Source organism: Sinocyclocheilus rhinocerous, unplaced genomic scaffold, assembly GCF_001515625.1.
Source record: "Sinocyclocheilus rhinocerous isolate Xijiao unplaced genomic scaffold, SAMN03320098_v1.1 scaffold3513, whole genome shotgun sequence".
Lineage (NCBI taxonomy): Eukaryota > Metazoa > Chordata > Actinopteri > Cypriniformes > Cyprinidae > Sinocyclocheilus > Sinocyclocheilus rhinocerous.
The window spans coordinates 123,797-150,033 of NW_015631063.1; the positions used below are offsets into that span (position 1 = coordinate 123,797).

General features: G+C 36.0%; 1 protein-coding gene across 1 annotated transcript in view; it reads left to right on the forward strand.

Annotated features, from left to right (window-relative positions):
- Nucleotides 1-21,323, forward strand: part of LOC107741485 (zinc finger protein ZFPM2-like) — a 58,590-nt gene extending 37,267 nt beyond the window's left edge. The window contains exons 2-4 of the mRNA XM_016554221.1: nucleotides 9,799-9,957; nucleotides 20,987-21,088; nucleotides 21,274-21,323. Coding sequence (XP_016409707.1) covers nucleotides 9,799-9,957; nucleotides 20,987-21,088; nucleotides 21,274-21,323 — 311 coding nt within the window. The remainder of the gene's footprint in view (nucleotides 1-9,798; nucleotides 9,958-20,986; nucleotides 21,089-21,273) is intronic.
- The last annotated feature ends 4,914 nt before the right edge of the window (nucleotides 21,324-26,237 follow it).

The following is a 26,237-nucleotide window of genomic DNA, read 5'->3' on the forward strand; positions in this document are numbered from 1 at the left end:
GTATATATATATATATATATAGAGAGAGAGAGAGAGAGAGAGCGAGAGAGAGAGAGTACAATATAATAATTATACACAAGTGTATTATTATTATTGTCATATCCTGCTCCTGCCCATATTCGCAGCAGCGGCCGAAAAAATTTTGCACGTTCAAAGTCTAGTGTGACCGCCCCTTAAAACGTCATCTGTACAGAACATCATTTTGTATGGAACATAGTCTACGTTACCCGAAAAATTCCCATACGACAGACTTCGTCTTTTTCGACAGGGGAAAAAGTTCCAGGGATTCACATCCATACGAGGATGTGTGCACGTACACACATAAGGAAAGAGAGAGCGCGAGTGTCTCACACACACACACACACACACGGTCACTCAAACAGTGACAAAGTTTGTTTGTTATTTTTTAAATGCGTGATTTTGAACTGATGTAAACAATGGCAGGAGGCTTAAAAGTATAGACGTGATACCAGCTAAATTTAATTATTGTACTAAATCGCAGAAAAGTACAGTACGCACTTTAGACTGCTATTCCCCGCTCTCCGAAAAAATTTTGCACGTTCAAAGTCTAGTGTGACCGCCCCTTAAAACGTCATCTGTACAGAACATCATTTTGTATGGAACATAGTCTACGTTACCCGAAAAATTCCCATACGACAGACTTCGTCTTTTTCGACAGGGGAAAAAGTTCCAGGGATTCACATCCATCGGCCATCCTACACACAGGTGACTCTGACCGCTCGCACCAACCGAGGAGGAGGGGTCGTGTGACTCGTTACGCTCTTCGCTGCACACAACTGAGGGAGTCCTGCACTTTCTGTATTTGACGACACGTAAAAAAACTGCGCATACCGCAGGAACGGTATAACGAAAAATGTTAGTGGTTTTGAAACCGTGACTTTTCCAAACCGCGGTATACCTTGAAACCGGTCATCGTCCCATGCCTATTCATATTTGAACAAAGTTTTTAGGTTTCGACTAAAGATTATGAAGACAAACATTTCTTTTACTTAGAATATTGTGTACTGATAAATTGTTTGCAATAAGGCCAGAAATGTTCCTTTAATAAGTAAAACGTGTCAGTTTTGATTTCATGCTGACAACATTTTTAATCTGCTGTTATTATTTTTTTTAATAATGTATTTTATCTTGAAAACAGAAGGCCAAAAGTGCAACATTCTGTTCACCCTTATTTATTATTTAGCATGATTAAAGTGTAGTGTGACCTCACCTCAGGCTCAGAAATCCACTACGGAAGGCAGTTCACTTGTAAATGTCTCTCTCTGGAGCTCAGTACAGTTGATGTGGAGCAATCGGACAGAGTGTTTCTGAAAGACGGCCCAGTTCAAATTGGGACAGAGCACATGAGCTAATGAGAACTCACACCTGAGCTTCAGAGAGCAGGGTCTCTGTGATTGGTGTTGAACATTTGGAGGACGACCCTCAGCCTTTAATAGGCGTGTGGCACTGCCAGTTGGGTGCAAAGAGAGAGAGTGAGAGAGAGAAGTAGAGGCTCTGAGATTCTGGCATCTGTTGAAGCCCATCAGCTCGCTCAGAAACTCCTCCAGCATTTTAATGGCCTTGTCAAATGCCAGTCCTGTTTTTATGCCACTCCAATTCCAGTCTACTAGATGCTGAACACAGGATGTCTCACTTTCATATGCACACACAACTCTGCAAACTCAACAGCTCAGAGCCATTTTGCTGTTTGCTAGCATGTACATGTGTGATTTTTCACAGTGATTATGAAACACTCTGTTCTGATCTGATCTTAATGGACGTTAGCTGCTATAGCCTAGTAATTGAATCTTTTAATCTTGGATTTATGAGTTTAAACACATTAAACATGCATCCCAGAAAACATGACCTAAGTAAGATATAACCAGATGTTTTGCCATCATTATCTATGAATATATTCAGATGTTTAGCTTTGAAAAACACTATATAATAATTGTATGTATAAAAATAATTTTAACTCAAGGAAAAGGTTCCCATGGGCATGTAAATTCTGAAAGAAAAATTGATTTCAGGCCTGGATTTTTTAGATTGTATTAATTTCTAAAATGTTTTTATAAATTATAAAATCCAAAAATGTTAAACATTTTAAAAATATGACTTTTTAAAAATATGAATATTATGTATTTTATATATCATAAAAACAATTATTCTCAGCAGTTATTCTCAGAAATATTATCTTACTGAGTGCAATTTCCATAAAAAAAAAACATCAATATAATTTTATGCGATTGTAAAATTGATGGAAATTCAGTGGTCAAAAGATTTGTGAACCCTGATTCTTTGAGTTTAATTTTAAATATAAACACACCCAGATTTTTTTTTTTATTGCTGAGATTTATTGCTGGTTGCTCTTTAATGAATATGTTATATTTAATTCCAGTATTTAGTATACGCTCTATGTGTTTTGGTAAAGATGTTCTACCGGCATGCTTTTCAGTTGGGGTAGGAGAAAAAAACGATTCTCCGATGCATCGCGATTCTCTCTTCAACGATTCTGAATCGATTCTGAACATTTCAGAATCTATTCTGAGCATGGTTTTCCCCGCATATGGCACGTGTGTGCGCTAGAGACAATCGTGGCGGGCTTCATTGCACAGAATATGCGCCGTTAGACACGTTTTATATGAAATTGATGTAAACACAGTCAGTTATGTTTTCAGAACAGGACAAAACAACTGATATATCGAAATAGAAATGTGCATTAGTGTGAATCGAACAGCAATAATGCTGAGGAAAAAAGAAAAACCCATAAGTATGATTGTCTGTAAACTTTCGGATAGCCTACTTAAAGAACACTTATTTTTAAAATAAGTAATTATTTTAAAAAGTAGCCTGCTTATATAATTAAATGTAAAGAAATTAAGTAAAATTTGCACAAAATATATTTTATATAAAATGTATATGAAAATGTAGGCATGTGCAGTAATATTGAAAATTGAGAATGTGACGCATCGTGATATTAATTTGAATCGAATCATTGACATGATAATCGTAATTGAAGTGGATCGTGAAATCAGTGAAGATTCACACCCCTGTTTTTAAGATGGCGAATCGAATTGTGAAGTGCCTAAAGATTCCCACCCCTACTTTTCAGTAGTTCAATCAAAAATATGACGCAAATCCTACATGTGTGATTCTAATGAGGGTAACCGAACAATTTAGCAGCTTCAGAAGAGTTGTGCTGCGACGTGTGTGTGTGTGCGTGTACTTTCAAACCCGAATGTCCCAACACCACACCAGAACCTTTCTTTGGCCCACAAAAGGCAGGTTTCCATCCAAGTCTGGCAGGGTTTGGGCCGGTCTGGGCATCCCTATAGGCCTTTACATGGCATTATGTATTCATGTTGGGTCTCAGGTGCTTGCTGTGTGTTTTATCCTCGGGCCAAGCTCGGTTCCAAATTTCAATGGCACAGCCAGATGAAAAAACGGCTGCTGTAGGTGCGAGCAGAATGATTTCCATGCTTGTAGAGATCTGCTGCTTTGTTCTATGCGATTCAATTACCTCTACCCTAATTAGGAGCCATAGAGAAGACCCAGACTGTGATGGGACTCCACACTGTGGCTCCCGCTGATAAAGTGTGCTATCACCATCAGAGGCCCCAGACGAGTCCCAGCCCACCTCCAAACACCGGCAACACCGCCAGCCAATCCCCAACACCAACCTGTTTGTTTTGAAGTTTAGAATTCAATTTCAAAATAATTTCATTTTTTCTGCTCTTACTTGTTAAGGCTTTTCAGGGTTAGCCAGAGTTAAGATTTGAAGTGCGGTGACACGTTATGAATGACTTTTTGATTCTCAGATTCCCTTGCGCATATTTCCAGCACGTGTCTTTTTTAGAGACAGCGAGCGGACGTATCTTTGCATCTCTGGGCTGATCATATCTTGCAGGGGCCACTGGGCAAACAGAGGATCTTGTGAATGCGAGGTAGCACTGTGCTATATTAGTATTCACTGCTGCAGCTTGAGTTGTGGAGTTTTATTATGACGTCTGAAAGCAGGGATTCCCAAACTTTTTTTTTGTCAGCCGAATGCCTCGGACCTAAAATATTTACTCCTAAGACCTCTAAATTATCAACATGATCACAACTTTGCTGAGAAACTGTTGTATACAATCTGCTACATGCCTTCTGTCATCTGATTGGCCTTTTAGTATAACTGTAAAAATTGCAACATATAGGTGTCTTTTTTTTTAATCTTCACTGATTACGATAAAGTAAATTTAAGAATAACTTTTATATTATTAATAAGAATTCAAGATGAATGCTTACTGGACTAAAGTAACTTAGGTTTATTTGACTATCCATATATAATAACACAAAATGTAAAAATGCCATATATCATATATGATTCATCAGGCCTTTGAGAAATGTTTATTTCTTTATTTCTCTCAATCATCATTGTATTGTTTTGCGTTATATGTTTTAGATATGTAAGATATCGAGTGGCCTGATATTTATTTTTCCTCCTTAAGCTACATATTCTCATAAAGCCTGATTTATCAAATATGATACTCAACAAAAATATGCAGACTTTTTTTTTTATATTTTGACTAAAGATTCAATAAACTGTTCCTTTTTTATTTTTTCTATTATTTCATATGTCAGGCTTTACACGGTTAATATTTCAATAATTTAACAAAACATTTGCATGTTCTAGGCACTCTGATGTCGGTGAATGGTTACATGAAATGCAGTACAGATAAACATACAAATGTTTTTTGGTAGTTTTTTTTTTCTGTTTTTATGATTTAATTAGTTATTAGCTTTTTATTATGTATTAACTCACAAACCCTATGTAGTTCCCTTACAAACCCCAGTTTGGGAAATCCTGTCTTTCAGTTCACCCAAAAATGAAAATTCTTTTAATAGTTTACTCACCCTCATATTGTTTGAAACCCATGTGATTGTATTTCTTCCATGGAAAAAACAAAGCAGATGTTCTTTTTCATACAGTGAACATGAATAGTGACCAGGGTCTTTCAAGCTTAAAAAATTACAAAAAGCTCAAAAAAGGACCATAAATGTAGTCCATAAGACTCATTCACTATATTTGAAGAACCTTGAATTGATATGATGAGATGACGGTGAATAAATGATGACAGAATTTTCATGTTTGGGTTTGCTTGTGCTTTTCAAGCTCGCAACATGCACTGAATATGTTGCTTTTGTTATCAGTAATTTTTCAAATGTTTTGCCAATGCAGTACATTTAATTCACTGTAGTATTTGTCCTTTTATGCATATATCCAACAGTTCTGTCACACAGAGACAAATTTCTGTTAGCTTAACAACACAGATCAATTTTCCACTGCTAACTGAAAAGCTGCAGTTCGTCAACAGACCATCAAAAAGCGTTTTGTGTAAAAAGGATCACAAAGCCTGCGGTTTTCACATGACGTTCATTTTCTCAGATTCTTCATCTAACGAGAGTCTCTCTATCTCGTAATATATCTGGTCTCATTGATTTTCTCTCTTGGGTTCAAGCGATTCTCTGATGGTGTCAGAGTGCGGCGTCCGGCGCGTTTGGCCCCTCCGAGCATCTGCAAACCGCAGCCAGCGTTCAGCCGTCAGGAGATTGATTGTGACAGACTTTTAAACAGTACACAACTAAATATAGCGGGCTACAGCACTATCAGAAAATGAGCTAGGAGTGCGGGCCTAGTCGTTTAGAAAGTCATTATTCTTATCGTTTGCTGTCTCTGAAATTATTTCAGGTCTCTTCATGCAATGAATGCAGTATAATAAGCCAAACATGTGCAAAGGGCTTGAACTTTGGTAATCGAAGCAGGGCGGTGAAGTAGCCTTTTAAAACATGACTCTGATGCAAGGATCCACTGGATTGGGACACATTTCATGAATCTGTTAAATGTCTTTCTTGTGAATATGGTAATCATCCAGTATCCTGGGATTATCTTTTGATTTAACTAGAAGAAAAATGAGTTTTAATAGCTTTAGGAGCTATTTCTCATAGATCTGACCCTTAAACATAACTTAAACTGATGCATCCTGATGTAACATAATTTAAACGGATGCATCCTTGATTCACACATAGTAAATCAAATTTTTTGATATTTGTGATGAAACCAGGACATTAAGATATTACCTCAAGGTTTGGATAGATACCAGCATACAATTCTAGTCTCTCATACCATGTAAAAATACTAAGTTGAGATATCAGTGTTTTAATTTAATGTCACTCATTAGTGATGAATCATAATTTTTCTCATTAATGCATTAAAAATAGTAATCTGTAAGTGTAGGTCTGGTAATTCATTTGAATGACAAATGTACAAATACAAATATGTGGAGCTGTGTAAAAAAAATAGATTATTTCATATTTGTTGTGATTTAATTGTAATTAACTTGCCTCATAGAAAGAGTGCAAATTAATTTACTTTTGTTAAATATTCTATCTGAATTTGATTTATAACCAATTACCGTTACAATGTGAAGTTAATTAGTACTGAACTGAAATAAAGAAATTAATACTTTTATTCAGCACGGATGCATTAAATTGATTAAAAGTGACAGTAAAGACATTTATAATGCAAAGATTTCTATTTCAAATAAATTTTGTTCTTTTGAATTTTCTGTTCATCAAAGAAAAAAATTTATCACAGTTTTAACAAAAATATAAAGCATCACAACTGTTTTCAGCATCATTATTCAGCACCAAATCAGCATATTGGAATGATTTCTGAAGGATCACGTGACACTAAAGACTGGAGTAAAAATGCTGAAAATCCAGCTTTGCAAATTACATTTGAAAATATATTCAAATAGAAAACAGATATTTTAAATTCTAATAATATTTCACAATATTATGGTTTTTACTGTATTTTTGATCAAATAAATGCAGCCATGGCGAGCTTAAGAGACTTCTTTCAAAAACATTTAAAAAATCTTACCGACCACAAACTTTTGAAGGGTAGTATATCATTTTTACAGTGTACCATCACCTTTTTTGTATTTCTAGAGTCATTTAAAGACATTTAAAGCTGTGGTTGATGGTTTTTCAGGACACCTTCCCCTCAGCTTTTGTTGTTTTCAGAAACCCGTCTCCCAGCCGCTCCTCATCCTCTCAGAGAGAAGTGACAGGCCTCAGCAGTTCAGAGCGGCTGATATCTCTCTGCCCATCTGCTTTTAGCATATTGAGATGTATTGAGCGAACGCGAGGTGCCGCTTCCCTCCGTGAGCCGGTGAAACGCGATTAGATCATAAAACTGTAGCCTAATTTAAACGCCGGCTCTCCAGTGCTTCACACCGTGTCTATTAGAGATCTGTGCGCTAATTCTTTTCATGTAGCATGAGTCCTGCAGATGTAGCGCACTATAAAGGAGTCATTTAGCAGTCTTAATGAACAGAGACGGCCGTTTGGAATATATTTCAAAATTTAATTTATTTCTCTAAATGGCATTTTTCACAATTATTTGAATAGAAAGTTCGAAAAGTTTGAATAAGAAATCTTTTGTTACTTTATAAATGTATTTACTGTAACGTTTGATCAATTTAATGCAACCTTACTTAAAGTAAAGTAAAAGTATCTTACTGACCCCAAACTTTTGAAAGGAAGTGTATACAACAAAGTATTGGTGCTAAATGCATTGAATATTAATTAAATATTTATTTTTAATTTTTAGGGAGAGAAAATCTTTTTCAAATGTGGCAGTCTGACCTCCCCCCCCATACAATTTTAGGTGCAAGGAATTCAACCAATGCCCTTGATTGTAGCAAAATCATAATATGCAAATACCCCCCCACAAAAAAAAAGGTTCAGCTACAGGCTAAAGTCAAGAAATCATTTAGATTTAAAGAAATAACATTGCACAGAGCAGAGAAAAAAATTAATCATTCGGAAAAATGTCTCCTTTAAGATTGCACCGGTGTATTACCTGGAGGCATGAAATGTAAATGGAAAATCAACATTGTATCCTGTGATAAGGCGGACAAATTAATAAAGGCATTTTCTGTCCTCCGCTCCTGCTGACGCCGGTGTTAAAAGTCAGTAGGTCGTGCGAGAGGAACTTTTCTCGCACAGTGCTCGACGCTGCTCTGTGCAGGAAGAAAGGGCTCTTCACGGAATTTATTGCTTTATTAAAGTGAGCACCTCGACTGTTACAAACGAACAAAATGACACGTTAAGTGGTGTACTTAGGATGTCAACTTCCCTAACTTGAGAATATATAGGAATTTTGACATGCATGCAAAAGGTTAGTTGTGCTTATAATGGTTTGATATAGAAACTAAAAGTAAGTAAGCAAAATTTTTTACATTTCCTGAATTTTTTGGCATTTTGGATGGTTGCAAAGTGTTCTGAGTGGTTGTACGCATGTTAGCATATGCAGTTGCTATGCTGTTCCAGGTGGTTTGTAGGGCATTGCTAGGTATTAATATTATAATGTATTTTTTAAAATTTTCTAACCCTAAGTATGATTGATAATAAAAGTAGTATGTGCTATATAATACTGAGAGATACACTGCTATTTTTTTTTATATATTTTTGAAAGAAACCTCATATGCTCACCAATGCTGCATTTATTTGAAAAAAAAAAAGTAAAATTGTGAAAATATTCTTGCAATTCAAAATAACTGTTTTTGTTTTAAAAGATTTTAAAATGTAATTTATTCCTGCGAATGAAAAGCTGAATTTGAGAAGCGGCAGCGCTCCACACGTGCAGCAGCGGTCATGAGGATATTCAGTCAAGTGGGCCACAGGAAACACTTTCCTGAGGAGAGATTATGTTATGAATACTAGTGTACAGCATACTGTGCAGCATATACTGTATGCTGCCTACTTTTTCACAAAATTATTATAGGAAAAAGTATTCAGTATGCAGCAATACAGCTACATTTTTGCATGTGCATTTCAGAGAATGCCGGCCAGTTGTCATCTAGGAAATAATTATTCATTCCTTTCATTCCAGTTTTGTGTAAAAAAAAAAAAAAAAAAAAAAAATCTTGACTTTTGGTGGTCTGATCAAATAATGAGTCCAACAAAATATATTGCTTTTCGTTTCGGAAATAACAGGTCAAGTTGAGTGCATTGCATTGTGGGATACAGTATGCAAATATGAAATTTAGTCTGTACACAAACTGCTTTCTGGAAAACTAGTTTGTGTTGTAGCATTTCATTTTGAGCATAGGCATTGTTTGATATTGCAAAATTAGTGCAAATGCAGTTTTGTATAGCGACATTGAGTGGCTTTGTTTCAAAATCTACAGTAGCAAGCATCCTAACTGAAGTAGAACCTCAAAAGTGACTTGGATTTGGACAATATAGAAATAGTGCTTATGGAAAGAGCACGATTGACTTCAATGGCTTTTGATGTTAGCGTGTTGCTAAGTGAACAATGCAATTATGTAATAAGAATAAAAGTACATAGCATACAAATATTGGGACATATAGTGTGTTTTTACTTAACTAAATGATCTGTATCAGTAATATTATCAGTAATACAAGTGCTGAATCATATCTTACTGATATTTCTTTTCCTTTGACCGCCATCTTGGATGGATTTTTTTCACTGCATTGCATTATGGGATTGTCTTTTCCACAAAGCATACATGCTATTCTGTATCAAAATGTGGCCAAAATGAGGTTGACTAAAAATGGATGTAGAAACAGTTTTCACCCAGAAATGCAGTGTATTTTAGAAGGTAGCGTAATTTTGGAGTGTCTTTCACATGTTCCTGATACATGTGCTGTACAATTGTAAGTGTTCCTGCTTGGCAGCGTCTCACTTACGACAAACTATTTGATTGTGCTGTGTTCTGTGTGTAGGTCCACTAGATGGAGGTCTGGAGGAGGAAGAGGAGGAGTGTATATCAGACGCGAATGAACTTACTGCTAAAGAGGAGTTTTCAGTGGAGGAAAACTTTCCTGCTGACTTTGAACCAGACAACCTCACCTGTGAGGACATGGAGTACTTCTGCAGCAAAGGTCAGATATTCCTGACGCTTCTACTTCCATGTATAGAGCGACCTCTCATGTAGAAGATCTACAAACCAAGGAAGTGTTTAGATATTCATTGCAGTGCATATCCTTGTGAAACGAATAGTAGCTTAGCATTCGAAGAAATTAAGTTTTGCTAATTGATTCCCAGCTGAAGTCTGACTCGGAGGTGTCTCTGATCACCGGTTTGATGGCAGTTTTAAACCAAAGCATGAACACACACTGTTTTGGCCGGGCTCGTAGAAGCGTGGGAAAAACTCCAGCAACCTCTGCATCCAGGTTTGGATAGGCTCCCTTCGATATCCGATTCTCACTATGTACCTGAAAACTGGAGTTTGATCTAGGGAAATGGCAACCAGTGCGCTGGCTAACCTTAAGTCATATTCCAGGCAGGATTTACCATGGGGAGCAAAACATACTTGAGCTTTTATCACTTAAAGATAAAGGCACAGTTCACCCAAAAATAAACATTCTGTCATTGTTTACTCACCTTTATGTTGTTCCAAACCTGTATGAATTTATACATACAAATAATGAGATGTTTAGCAGAATGTTAATGCTGGTCTTCTTCATGCAAATGTGGATTGGTACAGAAGCTGGCAAGTTTTGAAAATGAATAGAAGGCACCATAAAAGTTGTCTATATGACTTATGTGCTATATTTCAATTCTTCTAAAGTCATACTCATTGGTTCATGTCTGTCTCATGGTCAGTATTGATGTTAAACATGATATAATGCGTCTTGAGACTTTAAAGCTGCAGTGGAGGGGACACTCTTTTTATGGTGCTTAAATTATGACAGAATTCAGACACACACTACTATTCAAAAGTCTGAGGTCAGTATTTTTGAGGTCAGTAAGAAAGAAAGTTATACTTTTATTCAGCAAAGATGCATTCAGTTAATCAGAAGTGACATTAAAGACATTTATAATGTTACAAAAGATAAAAATGTAAACAAATGCTGTTCTGAACTTTCTATTCATGAAAGAATCCTGAAAAATATATCACAGTTTCCACAAAAATATTAATAAGCACGACTATGTTTAGCATAATAAGAAGAAATGTTTCTTGAGCAGCAAATCAGCAGTCTCGAGTAATGATGCTGAAAATTCATTTTTGCATCACAGGAATCAAATACATTTTAAAATATATTAAAAAAAGAAAACATTCATTTTAAATTGTAATCATATTTCACAATATTACTGTTTTTACTGCGGTTTTGATCAAATAAATGTAGCCTTGGTGAGCATCAGAGACTTCTTTGAAAAACATTAAAATCTTGCTGACACCAAACTTTTGTAAATAATGTACACACTCTCTGAAATGTGCCAGGGCTTCATAGTTCAGTTCTTTTAAAGTCAGTTTTATTTTTCAGGTCAATTTCTGTCGGTGTATCAACAGTTTGAAAAGAATCTTGCAGAACAATTAGGATAACCTAAAGCGTTGACATGTTGATATTGACATGTTGATATTGACATGTTGATATACATGTTAGCATTTGGTTTAATAGCACATGCATTTAAGTATGTACAAGAGTACAGCACACTTACAATGTGTTGGTTAAGCATTAGCATCTGCGTTTGCCGGGTGTTTTTGGCCTGATGTTTGTCTTGTGCCAGTTCAGTCAGTTTGTGCCTTTTTTGTGATCTTTCTATTCCTTTTATGTATTGGTCACACATGACTAATTTGCAGTGTTTTAGTTCAAAGTTATGAGGATGTCTGGACCCCCAGAACACATGCAATGTCATCCACCCCTCAAGAGACCCTTCTAGGGATTCTCAATTCTTGCTTTACTGTTCATTGAGAGGAATCCGACTGAGTTTGTGCTTTGAATGTCCCTCTGCCTCAAACAGAAATGTTTTTAAATCACGTTTCTTTTAAAACCCACATTGCCCAGAGGGATTTCATACAAGGTTTGTCTTTGAGGAGTAGAATCTTTTTATGTCTTACACAAGGTGGGCTCTGTTTTAATGATTTTCCTTTTGTTCTACCCATAAAGGTATAACAGGCGTGACATGCGTGAACCTTAGAACTAATGGCAGTTTGGTAATATTTGGTTTCGGGGTCAAATGAAAATCTTCATATGTGCTTTTGTTTCCCGCTGCTTGATTGAATGTGCTTGGAGAAGGCCTGCTGATGAATACAGTTTTACTTTGTTTTGTTTGTGGAGCTTTAATTCAGATTCTCAAGGGATAAAATACAGTATTGAGATGCTACATTCAATTACTATTACTAAAAGATCCCAAGGTCGTTTCTTCTCTTTAGAAATGAATTAGGAAAAATGCAGACATCGTGTATAGTAGATGTCTATATACAGGTGCATCTCAATAAATTAGAATGTCGTGGAAAAGTTCATTTATTTCAGTAATTCAACTCAAATTGTGAAACTTGTGTATTAAATAAATTCAATGCACACAGACTGAAGTAGTTTAAGTCTTTGGTTCTTTTAATTGTGATGATTTTGGCTCACATTTAACAAAAACCCACCAACTCACTATCTCAACAAATTAGAATACTCCATAAGACCAATAAAAAAAAACATTTTTAATGAATTGTTGGCCTTCTGGAAAGTATGTCCATTTACTGTACATGTACTCAATACATGGTAGGGGCTCCTTTTGCTTTAATTACCGCCTCAATTCGGCGTGGCATGGAGGGGATCAGTTTGTGGCACTGCTGAGGTGGTATGGAAGCCCAGGTTTCTTTGACAGTGGCCTTCAGCTCATCTGCATTTTTTGGTCTCTTGTTTCTCATTTTCCTCTTGACAATACCCCATAGATTCTCTATGGGGTTCAGGTCTGGTTTTTGTTAAATGTGAGCCAAAATCATCACAATTAAAAGAACCAAAGACTTAAACTACTTCAGTCTGTGTGCATTGAATTTATTTAATACACGAGTTTCACAATTTGAGTTGAATTACTGAAATAAATGAACTTTTCCACGACATTCTAATTTATTGAGATGCACCTGTAAATGTGTTTTCATTAAACTCATGGGATTTATGAAAGAACTGCTTTGGTGAATCTAAAGATTCAATATAAGTAATCAAATGAGCCCTTAAATTACAATACGTACAACTTACAAATTACAACTTTGTTACCATTTTTTTATTAACATGATAATATTTATTTTTACGTTTTTGTTTCGTTTTATTTGTTTATTTACTATATATTTACTATTTTTATCTTTAATAATTATGTTTTAATTTCTGCATATAGTACATTTTTGTATTTTTAATGTGTTTTGGACATGGTATTCTTTTAAGTATTTTGGAGTACTATGGAAATACTATCAGTCCTATGGGAAATATTGCAGCAACACAATACTATTTTGTAAGGCTTGGATCAGGGCAGTTTTTGAGTATGTACTTGTATCAAAGCCATTCGATGGCCTCTTTTGTCTCAAGTTTTAGCAAATCTCCTCTTTAAAGATTCCTTTGAACTTTTTGATGGCTTTGCTAAAACTAAGACCACCAGTGGTCCAAACTTTCAACTCGTTTACTTCTGAGATGCTTTAGTAATCTTCCCGTCGTCATATGCGAGGGGTTTGCGTCAGATTTCTCAAGCTCCCTATCAGCTGCAATTCGGCTCTAAGTCTTCCGTGTCCTCGAATTCTTCGGACAAGTTCCCATTCTCTTCCCGTTAACGCACAGTACAAGCTCATCAGGTGTATTCATTTCCCCCTGATCCTCTGCTCAATTAGATCTCTTTAAAGCGCATTTAGCCCAGCGTCTGAGTGGCTTAAATTCACTCCACTTATGCAGAAGTGCTATGAATTGAAGTCAAACGCAATCCTGGTGGCATTAAATGGTTTATGTGTGTTATTCCTCAGCTATAGGACGGCAGAGAGGGTTCTCTTGATTAAGTAAACCCTCTCAAATGAGATGGCGGGCTGTAATTAGCCAGAGCGGAATCAAACGTCGGAGCTTTAAAAAGCAGTCACTCATCCCTGGGCCTTTATCTGTTCTGGAGAATAAGGTCTCCTGTGTGAAGTTCCTCGCTGGCAGGCGGTTGCTCCACGGCTGGCTCGTAGTTCAGTGGTCGTGTATCTTTGTCGGCATTTGCCGACAACTAGCTTGTCAGGAGAACCTAAAACCTCCATTAAATGTTTCATCCTATAATAGGTATTAAAAAGCTGTCTGAAAAAAACGAGGAATCGCCCGTCTTCATTAACTCACCAAGTCCTTATTAACTTTGATCGGACGACGGTGAAGTAGCAAAGAAGCTTAAATTCACAGAGGTCAGGCGGATGCACGTCAACAAAGTCTCACCCATTTGCTTTAGTCTGAATCTGTTGCTCCTTGCAGCTCATGGTTTGAAATGGAATTAACCAGAATTGTTAAGAGAAATCCGAATTGGTAAATGCCTTACGATTCCCATGCCTAGTCATATGGGCTAAAGATCCAGACATTCAGCCCATACGAATAGGGATGGGAATCATAAGGTACTATTCCTAACATTTAAGCTTCCTTAAAGGTTCCATTGATGATTCTTTTGAGAAATAAACTAAAAATCTGTTAATAAGAATAATTTGCTTGGAAATTGGACAACACTGGTCGCACTATATGTTTTTACGGCAAGAACGGGCATGTAATGAAAATATTTTGATTTCGGTATTTTTTTTTTTATTGAACCTGACAAGAACCACTTATTCACAAGTACTTGATTCACTTAAAAGAATTGGCTAATAAGAGTCAATTGTTCAGTAATCGGATTACACTTGTTGCTCTGTCCTGTATGTTCCCTCTGCATTAGCAGCGTATTGCCCATTGAAGAACCAATTCATAATGAAAATACATTAATTTTAGTTTTTTTAAAAATCAAACTGTATAAGAATTGGTTCTTATTCATAAGTATTTGATTCGCTATAAAGAAGTGGCTCATAAGAGTCATTTGTTCAGTAATTGGATTACACTTGTTGTGCTGTACTGTATGTTTCTACGATGTTCCTTCTGCATTAGCAGCATGTTGCACATTCGAGCGCCGTTACATCATGAAAATATGTTAATGTCTTTATTTCATTTAATCTAACTGGAAAAGAATTGGTTCTTATTCTTAAGTATTTGATTCGCTATAAAGAAGTGGCTCATAAGAGTCATTTGATCATTAATCAGATTACACTTATTGCAATGTCCTGTATGTTTCTACAATATTCTGTTCACCTTGCTATATTCAAGAACTGTTACTTCATTAAGAAATAATTAGATTTCTGTATTTTTAATCTTATTGTAATTGAACATATGTACTTACAGTATCTGTGACTGTTCAACACACTATAGCTTAGACGTTCAATGTCCAACACCAATATCTCTACACTGATACACTCTAAAGACATCATTGTGAAAAACCACACACAAAAAAATAACAGTGTGGCTTATAACAGTAAGCGTTCACAAGAACCATCATGCATTATGATCAGTAAATCATTTTGAAGCGTTGACTCTTTGCACATCACTCATTCCAATTCCCAGCAGCCTCTGTGGAACCAAATACCCTGAAACAGCAGAGGGCTTCCTCTCTGTGGCGACCCTAAACTGTTTAGAGAGGGTCTCGGCTTCAGTGGCGTCATTGCACACTCACGTACCATGAAATGATTGAGACGCTTCCGTCAATGGCTTCATACGAAATGGTTTCGAAACAGCAGAGCGCACTGTGAAATGAAGTCCCTGCCGATGAATAGTCTGGCGCACAAACGTGAATAAACATGAAACCTGAGGCCTGAGATGGGCCTCCTTATTTGAAAGACGAGATGGAGGGAAATAAAGAGAAAAAAGGCACCCCTGATAGTCCAGAGAGACAACCTTGTTGTCTCCTTGACAATTGAAGCAGCCCCCCTCCAAACAACTTCCTTTTCACGGTCAATTTCACATTTATGGGTGCTGTGCTTGTGAACAAGTTTCAAACTCAAATTTACAAGCCTCTGTCACACTCGCTGCTATAATTGTGAGAATGGTGGAGTTATATCTTTTTGTACTTTTACAGAAATGGTTACATTTGACCTTGCTTCCGAGTTTTTCCGTTCTTGTAAATGTTTCTTTTGGGAGCAGTTGAGTTGGAGTCACACAGAGTGGTCAGGTTTTTTTTTTCTTTTTTACAGTGTGAACTGAATTGTTGAAGTCTTCAAACCAATAGCGAATGTTGGCCTTGCTAACGACAATACAGCGCATGATCTCAAGAAAGCTGCAGCATAAATATGTTCAATATGAATGAATTGATCTTAATGACAGCGTTGAGATTCCATTCTGGTCTGATCGTATCACAGCAGAGAAAGACTTGTATAATTATGAGTCATTTTAGCCTGTAGCAAGGTGCCACTTATGCACAAATCCTTTGAATCCGGGCAGCCTCGCGACGCGAGCCAGTAAACAGTGCGCAGTAGAATTAATTACGCTCTTCTATGTGCTGCTTCCTCACTAATCGGGATCTTCGGCTGCAGAAAGATCTATTCAATACATTTCTCCCATCGCTGATGGTAGAGTGAGGAGAATATGGGAAAATGCTCATTTGCGCAGCGATAAGATGAAAGACACATCCCTTTAGCCCCATTTGACTCTGTGCAGGAAATCATTCATTAATGTTTGTTAAGTATGACAATCTAGCCAGGCCAGATCTACATACTCCAGACGGCATCGCATGGAGAGATAACGCAGGCCAGCAGCAGCCAGAAGAGAGCACAGACAGTTCCTGTAATGATGGGGAATTTATGGGCCTTTAAAGAGATAGTGCCAAGGCCTTCCACTAATCACACACTCCACCGGGGTGCTGGGTGGAATTTCGTCTGGTTATTTTCCTTTTTTCTTGTCCGTACTAGAGGCATTTGTATATGGACAGAAATTTATATTTGACATTGACATTGGCATTTGTATATATATATATATATATATATATATATATATATATATTTGTAACCAGCTTCTGAAAGCTGCATGCTAATGCTGATTATTGAACGGAAAAGTGAAACTGCAGACTTTGTTTGAGTATTTGTTGTACAGCTGTCTCTAGTTTTACAGGGAAATCTGTTTATTTAACAGCAGTTCACTTTATAAAGTCCTCAATTACCACTGCTTTAAATGGAGGAGAAATATTGGCTTCCTAAGTGGCCACCCATCATCAAGCATAACAAAATGAGCACTTTATCTTCAAAACACACAGGATACATAATTCAAAAGTTCCCATTATTAGAAAACAATTCAACGAGGCAATTTCGGTCATGTAATAGCTAGAGCCATTTTTCTGTTTTTGCTCACACTAAAGAAGTCTTTCGCTTTATTACAGTACACACAGAGGGAACAAATATGGGTAAATTACTAACAACAGACACTTCCAGGTTTATTGGAAAATAATTTTGGTGCTCTTGATAAACGGATACCCAAAACCCTCACAGAAAGCACTGTGATGGTAACATGGTACATTAATAGCATCAGCTACTTTGATATATACAGGACCATGGTACTTAAAGTGAGCATGAAATGCTCTCCATAACTCATTTTACTTCATAATCTGATGTTTTCTTGGAATAAAACAGGATGTTCAATGACAAAACAAATTGAGTAGATCCTTTGGGAATTGATTGGATTGTGAAAAGTGAGTGTTATGTACCAGAATGGAGGAGAAATAAAACATAAAAATGGAAAAATAAGAGGTATGCATGACGTCAGCCAAAACAATTACAAAGTTGTTTCATTGTGCTAAAATAATTTGTATTTGTTTGTTTAGATAAATGTGCACTGCAAATTTGATTTAATGTTATTTTTTTAATGATTTCTATATCTATATTCCAAGTTTGGTGAAAAAATATTACATAACCATTGTAACATGTCAAAATGTCGAAAAAAACAAACAAACAATCATGGTAGCGTATATGTGGTGCAAAATATTATATGCAGGGAAATGACCCGTGAAAAAGTTATTTTCAGTTAGAGCTTTTCTTTTAGCCATTTAGAATAAGTTTTTTTTAAGCATACTGAATGCTTTTTTGCATTTCCCACAGTGCACAGATATTGTGTTATATGTGAATCTTTCTGTGGACTTCTGTGTGTGTGTGGGGTCATTCACAATCTAGACTATATATTTTTCTTTTTGATCTTTCTGTCACTCTCTCTCAGTTTGTCGGGATTAGAAAGCTCAGATCTCCTTAAAATCACCCTCACCAGATTGACATTTTCAAGGGCTTCCTTGGTAGAACAATGCTGAGAGGAAGAGAAAAGCCAATATGACTTTGTGTCTACCTTGCTGCAGGAGCTGTTTGTATAAATCGCCTATAAGCTTATTGACCCACATGCATGTCACTGCCATTACAGAGGAGCTGCATTCTGATTGGCTGATTTCTCACTAACTCTATCCTAATGTCTGACATATGCATGCATGGTTTAATGCACACATGCAAACAACATCTTGGCACCCAGATCAATCTCTTGCCATTCTCTTTTTCTTTTTTAGACCTGTGAGCAGAAGGGCTGTAAACCTTATGTCTGTCCCACCTCATTTGACACAGATTTAAACTCTGTTTGAAACCCTAGTGAGCTGCCACACTGTCCACTGTCTACAAAGACAGCTACCTTCCTAGGCAGCACCCTGATTGTCAAAAGTGACTGATTTGAAATGCTTTTCACAAGCAGCAATTCATTCAATGGTCATTCACACAAAAGGCTTGGCAAGCACATAGTTAATTCCAATTCGATTATAGACATTAGCATGTTGCTAAGCTAATGGCTCACTGCTCTAATATGTGACCCTGGACCACAAAAGTCTTAAGTCGCTGGGGTATATTTGTAGCAATAGCCAGAAAATACATTGTATGGGTCAAAATGATTGATTTTCCTTTTATGCCAAAAATCATTAGGACATTCATTAGTAAAGATCATGTTCCATGAAGATATTTTGTAAATTTCCTACTGTAAATATATCAAAACTTAATTTTTGATTATGCATAGCTAAGAGATTGAAAAAATTTACCCTTATGACTGGTTTTGTGGTCCTGTGTCACATATAGCACGCATAAATATTGGATTAAATCTTGTATTTTAATCTAATATCTAAATTAGTTAGTCCTCACAATGAAGATGGTTTCAGTTGTGTTTTAAAGAGTTATATACTATTTATGTATTTTAAAAAAAAATTATTTTAATAGTCCTTTTCTCTTTTTTTAAAAGATAAAAGTATCTGCTAAATGAATAAATGTAAAGGAATGATTGGAGTTTTTAAAGGATAGCGAATATGAAACTGTGTGACCAATGAAGTATGGAACTGATCTTGTGGACTTAAAAAAATAAAAATAAAATAAAGAAATATTTACGAGTGCATGTATTTTTCCAGCCATATAAAAAACTACAGTGTAATGTCCATTTATGTCATACTATACATCAGTTGAATTAATTAATTCATTCTTTCTCGTTCTGAACAATTGTGACTATTACTTCTAAATTAAAAATGAATATCAAATACACAGTAAATAATTTTTTGATATAATATTATAATTTAAAAACAAAAAGCTTGTCATTTATTTTTTGAGCCAATAAATCTAGCCTTTGTGAGCAAAAAAAAAAAAACTTACAGAACCCAAACAATTTTAAAATATCTGGCTGGTCACACGGTTTTATGCTGTAATCTTCAACAATTAAAAACAGATCTTTTCACTTTTCCAAAAAGCACTTTCTAGCTAGCTTGTTCTGCTTTAGCATTTAGTATGGTTGCACTGCTTGTATTGTTTTTTTCTCTTGAATAAATTGCCTCTGCTTATATTATTCTGATTTGTAAGTCACTTTGGATGAAAGTGTCTGCTAAATTTAATAAATTTAGAATTGGGGATGTTGGAGGTGAATATCTGGGGCATTTTTGCCCTGAGCCCTGGTTAATTTCTGACCCTGTTATTTATCTGCCTGCTGAGAAGCAAGATGGATATTTATACAAAATGCATGCAAGAGTGACAAAGAAACATGGAGGAATGCAAAAATACCGGCAAGATATTTCTTAAATAAGAAATAAATTATATGCAATTTAAAAAAAAACAAACATCAGAACTATATTCTGTTGCATGTCAGTCTTCTTTATTTGTTGCACTGTACCAGCTTGGCACAATGTTTTCCCGGCGGATTCCCTCCATGTTCCTGAAAGAAACTTCATCAAGCGGCTGTGACACTTGTTCCCTGCAAGGTTGCCTGGGCGATTGTGTTTAAAATGCATTGCAAACGGTGTTAGATAGAAGGCAGAAAATCCTTAATCACTGCTTAATTAACAAATCATCTTGTAGCTTCATTTCCTGAGTGGTAATTAAACAGTTCCAAGACGTTTCGTTACAGGGCTTAACATGTTCGCCAGAGATCAAGGTAGAGCCTTTAATGTTATCTCGTTGCCTTCCCAAACTCGCTACACTGGAAAGGAACTGTTGATACTGCCTTTTGTTATCCTTATGGTAATGCTCAATGAGTATGCTAAGGAGCTTCTCAAGTCCTGACAATACAAATAGTGAGGCACTTTTTAGTGGGAGAGTGAGGAGGACAGATTGAATAAAAAAAGCTGAGCCCTAGCAGGAACTTCCATGCAGGAAAATAGGTCAGAATGACCTCATGTGCAGTAAGTAGGGCAGCGCGGCCCTCTCCTCTCGCCTGGGTGTGCAGAGGCAAGCAAGAAGCTGCGATCCTTTTGGCCATGTTTACTGACTGCCTTTGAAGTGAACCATGTCTTAACTGGCTTAAACACACTGTGGCGAGAGAATTTGATCTTTAGATTAACCCATCCGGATGGACCAGTGTGTGTTTGAGGACCATGGTGAAGGCCGTTCCGCAGCATTAGAGGGTCGCTGAGACACTGCCACGAAGCATCTGTACTCAGAGTGTGACTCCAATGTGCTTTGTGCGACAAAATCTATCTGTCTATCTATCTATCTATCTATCTATCTATCTATCGAAAACAAAAGTAAATTACTGAAGTATCAAGTGTCAATATGAAGTGTAGACAAAACATGTTTACAGCTTCTATTAAATAAATCACAAATATATGATTGATTTATTGTGTTTTTAGGGGAAGAAAACGGCAACAGAGAAATAGGAGAGACAGAGATGGAAACAGACAGTGAGAAGACCAGACACCCCCCTCTGGAGCCAGAGGAATGGGACGGTCCAAGTAAGTGCATCATCTGATCATGTCAATGTGCATGTGTTTGTGTTATATAACAATGCATTTTGACTATATTTCTCATAATTGTGACTTTATATCTCCAATTCTCACTTAACATTCATTAACTGAACAAAATATTGTCTGACTAATTATTATTTCCTTTTGTATGGAAGCCTTTTTCAAATTGACAGTGATGGACAAGAAAGACAAATTTTGTGACATTGGCAACAGCAACTTCTAAACCAAAAAGTCATGTGCTTTTGGTCCAAGTCGGTTGACTTTAAGGTCATCTGTATGTTAGTGTACTCCCAAACATTGACAAAATTAAGTTTTAACCTGTGATATGAATACTATTACAGTTTTTATTAAATTAGTTTTTATTTTTGTATTTTCCATGTTCAATTGATTATTTCAACAACTTTTTTTAATGGTTTTAGTTCTAGTTCATGTTAACTATAATAACCCTGCTTTTAACAGATATACATGTTAAAAAGTTTAGAATACATTTTTCAAATTCTGGTAAAAACTGACCAAATACAGTATATTGATGAATCATCTTGCATCCAAATTTTTGTCCAATCATACACTCTTTAGAATAAGAACGTCCCTCCCCTAATGCAATGTCCTTTCTCACTAGCATTAGCAAGTAGCGAAACTAAAGTCTATTGATTATGTAAAAATGATGTCATGTCACAATTGTGAAAATGCTTGTAAACAAGAATTTAAATCATAAGTACAATATTAAAAATAAAGGTTCCAAAAGAAGGGGTTTGCATTGATGCCATAGAGGAGCAATTTGTGACCCTGGACCACAAAACCAGTCTTAAGTCGCTGGGGTATATTTGTAGCAATAACCAAAAATACATTGTATGGGTCAAAATTATTGATTTTTCTTTTATGCCAAAAATCATTAGGATATTAAGTAAAGATCATGTTCCATGAAGATATTTTGTAAATTTCCTACTGTAAATATATTAAAACTGAATTTTTGTTTGGTAATATGCATTGCTAAGAACTTCATTTGGACAATTTTAAAGGCGATTTTCTCAATATTTTGATTTTTTTGCACCCTCAGATTCCAGATTTTCAAATAGTTGTATCTCGACCAAATATTGTCCTATTCTAACAAACCATACATCAATGGAAAGCTTATTTATTCAGCTTTCAGATGAAGTATAAATCTCATTTTTGAAAAATTGACCCTTATGACTGGTCCAGGGTCACATTTTGGGTTCCACCAAAAAACTTTGAGTGAGCAGTTCTTAAATTAAAAGGACCAATTTTTAATGTAAATAACATTTTAAGAACATAAAGAACCTTTTGTGAAGTTGAAAGTTTCCTTGGATGTTAAATGGAACCATCAATGTTGACCTTAATTTTAAAGAGTGCCGTTTCTAAATAGATTAGTTGTTTATTAGGCATTTAAGTATTTCTGAGAAAAGTCACAGGAATGAGAAATAAAGACAAAATGAATCAAGAATTTAACACCAAGTAGCTCGTAGCTTTTGTTTTTGAGTGTTGGGCCTTCTTGGGCTTGGGCTTGAGCTTGGGCGCCCTTTGGCCTGGTCCATAGTCCATCGTGGATTGGTGATCATCTCCTAGAAACTTTCTACACCACAAAAGCTTTCTGATTTTATATGCTGGAGAACAGAAGAGGAAAAACCAGTGCACAGTGCCCCTCTGATATGATACTCCGTCCTGAAGGTCCAATCCAACACGCGATCATTCCTGGCCCTCCTTTAACCGTTTAGCCCATTAGCTAGCGGCCAGTAATCACTTGTAAGCGGCTCATTATGACAAGTTTTAAATGAATCCATCTGGGATCAGGGGATTTCAGACGCTCAATAGCAGGACATCTAAAGATATCCTTGACAAGGCCACCCGACAAGAGGTAAAACTCTCGGCTGCTTCTGAAGACTTAATGAGCTCTTGAATTATGAAGAGCGTATTTTATCTAACTTATGTTGAATTGTGATGTGGTGATCTGCTTTTGATCACAGTCTCATTGTATTAACATACAAAGCAGTGACCGTGTTACTAAGGAAAGAAGGCAAAATGGTGCACAGTAGCATTTACTAACCTTTTCGTGCTTGGTTTTTAGCATGCTATCTACTCTGTATTCCATGGTTGTAAGTGCATGATGCAACTGCTAATATATTTTATGAAATGAGGAGATTATTATATAATCTGTAATCTGACGTGTTTTGCATCTGCCGATAATTAGTGTTTTGTTGTTCTCATGAGATGTACAATTCCTATACAGTACATTAAAGAAATTCTGTCATCATTTATTTACTCTCTTGTTGCTCCAAACCCGTTTCTTTCACAGAAGATGTTAGACTGTCTGAATGTCTGAGCTTTTTTTTTTTTTATACAATAAAAGCATACAGTGACCAGGTGCCATCAAGCTAAAAAAAAATTACATTAAATTACAATAAAAGCACTGTAAAAATAGTCCATATTATTCACGTTATTTTCTACTGAAGCCTAACTGAAGTCTGAAGCCATCCAGTAGTTTTGTTTGAAGAAACTCTAAAACTCTCAAAATAAATAAATAATTTTGACTTTTTAATCATTTATTTATTTAAATGTGATCAGGTTGATTTGAGAACTACATTGGAGAAGACTTTCTGTTTAAATTATTACTTAAATAATTACTGATTACTAATTATTATTACTTAAATGATTACTTAACATTCACCTCAGGAAACGTGAAATATATCACTTAAGTCGTATGTACTAAATGCACTATATTCTTTCATTATATGGAAAAAAGCAGCATGGATATTCTGCAGATGTTCTCCTTTTATGTTCTACAGAAGAAAGGAAGTCATACAGATTTGGAATGATATGAGGGTGAGAAAATAATGACAGAATTTTCATTTTTTGGATAAACCATCCCTTTAAGCTTCAGTAGAAAGCACACAACAGACGTAAAAACAGATATCTTTTCTTTTTCCAAGAATCTCGCCTTACCATGCAGATTTTCCCTCGCCGTCTCTCAGAAAAAAAAAACTGTTTTATCTGTCTTTTTGCACTTCTTAAAAGTCACTTCATCAAAGTGATGGATAATACATCCAACAAGATAGCAACGGCAGCAATTACTGTTCAGCCTTGGCATCACATCGCAGAATACACAAATTATGATTCCCCTTTTAATGCATATGAGAATTTATTGCAGGTACGTACATTTATAAGAAAGTGGATTTTGGCAAGTTGGCACCGGTGAGCCCCCTGGGGTGTGTATTTTATACTGACAGCAAATCAGAGTTATCAGCACCTATCAGATAATGCATTTATCATTAAATTTCACATTTGCATTTCAATCTGGAAAGGAAATGAGCATTGGCGGTGTAAGATAAGAGCAGTAGGGACGACGGTAATAAACGGTCCCTGTGATCAGGCAGCCAGCAGGGGGTCAGTCACACAACGATGGGGCAAGCGCATACAAAAAGAGGCATCATAGACCAGTTAAGGCTTTCCAGAAAAAAATGCTGAGCTTTAAACTCCTGCTTAAAAAAAAAGAGGAGGCGGTTTGGAGGGGGGCTAATCAGCCCAGTGTCTCTCTGATCATCCATCCTGTAATGCTGAGAGAGAGACAATTCCCTCCCTGTTTGTTTTGAATGAATGATTTTTGCTGGTTGTGTCGCTCATCTGTGAAAGTATCACACAAAGAAACATGTTGCATTACAACACTAGAATTTTACATTTTCTAATGGAAATGTGAGTAGTGCTTGAGGTCTCCAGATATGGCTCGAGTGCAAGTCTGTGGGATTCTTTTCACCTGTTTTATCGCCTGCTAGGTGAAAATTGTAAATCTGATCTCTTAGAAAAAGAAACATACAAAAAGCTGCATGATTTCTGGTGTCATTCAGGTTTGGACATAAATGGAGCCGGGCGTGTTACATGCTGAAGTTCAATATTTCATATTAGAGATTTGTTGCTAAGTATCAAAATGCTAAGTATAAGCACGGTTGCCTTAGCAAACGCTGCTAACTAGTCTGAAATCAGTCGAGAAGTTGGTGTTATAGTTTCAATTTGTTTAGTGATGCATGATACTGTGCATTTACAGTTATGATCCAATTACGATCAGACATTTTTTTTATTATTACTTATCACCATGCATAGCATATTTCAGTGTGCAAGCTAATTTTTTCTCTATTTCTACATTTATTTATTTTTACTTTTGTCATCACCTTTACTCTTACTTAAAGTTTATCTTTAAAAACACAGATTATTTAATAACAATGTTAAATACAATAAAATGTAATACATTAATTTGCATAAATAAATTAAAATAACAACTTATCCTCTGCAGAGTCACGGGTAAAATAAATTAATAAATCCATTATTCACAGTGTGAACTATATGCCTAAATTCATTTGTATAATTTACAATAATTGATTTTAGTATATATATATATATATATATATATATATATATACGGCGGCCAGCGAGGGTTTGCTCATTTGTTTGTTCCCATGGGAACCTTCCAGTCAACAGCAGGCATGTTCAAATAGGGAAGGATGGCCTTTCCAAAGCTCAACTACAACCTTTATATGAGAGAAATCAGCAGAGAAATGCAACCCACATTTTAAATAAATAAACAGTGTAGTGATTTAAATATGTACTATCTTCAGGTTCAAATCAAACAAATCAAAGACACTTAAAGCTACAAGAGACAACATCATTTTAATCAAAAGATCAAAACTACTATACATGTAAATCTCATGAAAAAAGTGAATTTTTTATTTAATATTAGGGCTGTCATCATTAACGCGTTAACGCATGTGATTAATTTTACAATCCTTAACTCGTTAAAATAATTTAACGCAATTAACGCATAATTACTGAAGCACAATTTCTATTCTAACCCTTTAACCCAATTTTGCTACTCTGCTTGCGATTAGATAATTTTAAGCTGCTAAACTCCGGGAAAGTTTTCAGTCCAATGATCCAGTAAGCGAATGCATTCAAACAATCCGTCCAAAACAGCGCTAATATAAAGGAAACCAGGCTGATTACATCAGAGATTGCAGAGAGAACAGAGAATCGCTTTGCGTTTTCAGTGAATTATTAATTCCAGTGTGTTTCGCTTTTAAACACGAGCTCTGTCATATTCTGTGATTGTCTCTGAAGAGCGCGAGCCCTCACA